At 35.9% G+C, this 2,905-nt stretch overlaps 1 protein-coding gene across 1 annotated transcript in view; it reads left to right on the top strand.

Moving 5' to 3' along the window:
• lama2 (laminin, alpha 2) overlaps positions 1-2,905 on the top strand; it is a 198,122-nt gene that overhangs the window by 139,243 nt on the left and 55,974 nt on the right. The window contains exon 20 of the mRNA XM_016439772.1: positions 905-1,041. Within this exon, the coding sequence (XP_016295258.1) occupies positions 905-1,041 (137 nt within the window). The remainder of the gene's footprint in view (positions 1-904; positions 1,042-2,905) is intronic.

Genomic DNA, 2,905 nt, shown 5'->3' with positions numbered 1-2,905 from the left:
AAATCAGCTCTACAGAAGACAATAGTGTCATTACTCAGCTTGATTCAGTTCAAACAATCCGATAGTGTCACCGCAGTTCAATAATGTTGCAGAATATTATTAAGTGTCTTTTAAAACAGAAAGAGCATAAGCGCTATAAAATGAATGTGGATAGAGGCTCAGGTCATTTGATAAGGATACATGTGGTATCTTGTATGTGGTAAATCAGAGGACAGTTTAAGATATAGGGACATATGGATGTAAATTAGAAATGCTGCTAATATAATATATCAAATTAAATTATTAATAACTACAAACCACCACTGGTTCCAAAGTAGCAATCCCCAACATTAATTTAGACTAAATTGCCATTACTACAAAAAAAAAAAATAATAATAATATTATATATATATAAATAATAATATTATATATATATATTATTTATACACTTAATATTCTGTAATATTATTGACCTGCAGTGACACTATCAGATTATTTGAACTGAATCGAGCTGAATAATGACACAGTTGTCTTCTGTAGAGCTGCTTGCAGCTGAAATTGAACTTGATGCTGTAAATGAAACATAACAGATGTAAGTGAAACATGGAACTGCTTTACATCTTCTGATCTTTGGAAGAGCAAAAGGTTGTGTGCCAACCACTCACATTTCAGACAATGGCTTTTAATGTGGACATCAACAAGCCTGACCTGTAAGCGCTACAGTATTCATCTGCGGTGTTCATTTCATTAAGAATAATGTAATTCTCTGTTGGGATGGAGTGTAAATTTGCCCATCTCCTTCAAGCTGGAGCGTCTTCTGTCACGCTATCACACTGATATTACCCCAGCAGAGAGCTGACATTTAGAACAGGTGCTCAGCTGCGCTCCACAATTAACCTGCTCTCTGTTTCTGTCTGTCTCGCAGCGTGCCAGTGTGCCCATGTGGGAAATAACTGTGACGCTAACACAGGTCAGTGTATCTGTCCGCCCAACACCGTGGGAGAGAGATGTGACAAATGTGCGCCCAACCACTGGGGTCACGACATCAGCAGCGGCTGTAAGGTACGGCTCACACCGTCACGGCTTCACTCTGTCTGCTCTGGCTGTGTATATTTATCTTCTGCCGAAACATCATTATTATTCACCCTCTGTAAAGTCTTGTCGAGGTGAATCTTTGAATTAATGTCACAGAGAATAGAGCTGGTGGGTGGGGGTACATTATGATACACCTGTTCTGATATCATAATGAAGAAAAGTAGTAGTAGTTTTGCATAATATTTTACTCTCTTCCTGGTTCCAATCTGGATCCTCGCAGCAGCATTTTGAACTGAACTGACAAACTCCCATATATAATGGTTCATAGTAATCAGCCCTGAGCTGGAAACTATATATGTGACTATATATGTTTTGTTTGTTTGTGTATCAAACTTTGAAGCTGAGTCAATGATGATGCTTGTGTGTGCAAATTTAAGGGCAAGATGTGGTTGGCAGAAACTGTGCTACAAATATACAGGTGGTGAGACAGAAAGCCACAGAGTTAACCAGAAGTTTGCCTATCCATAAAACATAGTGAATATTCATGTATAGATGGTGCACAGTGTCATGTAAACAAATAACAAAAAAGTAACACAAAACACCCTAATTTACACTCTAAGAAAAGTCTGTACTGTAATATGAAGGGATTTTCTATATTGGTTTCTCAGGTGTTTTCCTTATGTTTTGAATTATACATTGCATTGTGTTGTGTTTTAGGATAATGTCCATTTAAAGGAAATGTCGTTATGGGACATTATCAGATTAAAATACCAGTTTAAACTTCAGAGATTTAACTTAACTTCAGTGCCTTATGGGGTGGTGACGTAAAACACTGGCTCAATTTACCCCACAGCATTTGGCTCACTTTGCCCCATAGCTGCCATTTTGGAAAAAACTACCTAACTTACCAATTTAGGCTAATATTTAGCTAAATGATTTGCATGGTTTTATATGTTGCTAAATCACCTAGATGCATCATAAATATGTTTAGACCTGGTTAAATTTGCTTTGATGTAACAGACATTACATCTGTTATTCTAAAATGTTACTTTGACAAGCCAAAAACAGTTTTTAAAGTAAATGGGTGCCTTCCACTCCTCCCTTGTGTTTCGCCTTTTCATAGTCTGGCAGAAATGATGGGTGGTTCCAAATGCATGATCACATGACAGTAAAAGTGTACAGTTGCCAAGATATAGGGGGTGGGTCAACTTACTCACTGGCTCAACTTACCCCTCTCTCCCTAAACATAATATATTTTTTATTTCCATTTTTCTACGGTGTACATTACTGATAACAAAAATAATAAGAAACAAAACTATTTAAATAAAATATAATAATAATTGATGATTTCTGCAAGGACTTCTGGGAATGTCCTTTTCCTGTAATTTTTTTTTTTTCATTGTAAATTATGCAGTAGTTCATAGTTTTCACTTGCAAAAAAAAACATACATTTCACAGTATTTTAAAGTAAAGCTACATATAATGCAATGATAAATAATTTTTCACCATATATGGTAAGGTAACTTACAGTACAGTTAATCAGTTAATAGGTTTTTACTGTTGCATGCATCAGTAAATTGGATGAACTACATTTGTCTGGTATCATATAATGAACTGACTACTTAGGTGCTGATTACCAATACATTTGTTTTTCAAGTCTCAGATCACCCCTCTCTTTCCTATGATATCTGCAAATGTGACTTTTCGGTGACAGTGTAATTGAATGTGATTCATAAGCATTGCATTTTATGCAGTGGCACATACAACACACAGGTTAACATCTCCTTACCTAAAGCAATTTCTGGTAAAACTTACCAAAAGGTTGGTAGCCATATAAACTTTAATGTCTCTGTGGTAAACAGAGTTTGTAAGGCATAACAACAGTATGAGA

Source organism: Sinocyclocheilus anshuiensis, unplaced genomic scaffold (genome assembly GCF_001515605.1).
Source record: "Sinocyclocheilus anshuiensis isolate Anshui unplaced genomic scaffold, SAMN03320099.WGS_v1.1 scaffold1518, whole genome shotgun sequence".
Lineage (NCBI taxonomy): Eukaryota > Metazoa > Chordata > Actinopteri > Cypriniformes > Cyprinidae > Sinocyclocheilus > Sinocyclocheilus anshuiensis.
This window is presented reverse-complemented; position numbering and strand designations above follow the sequence as displayed.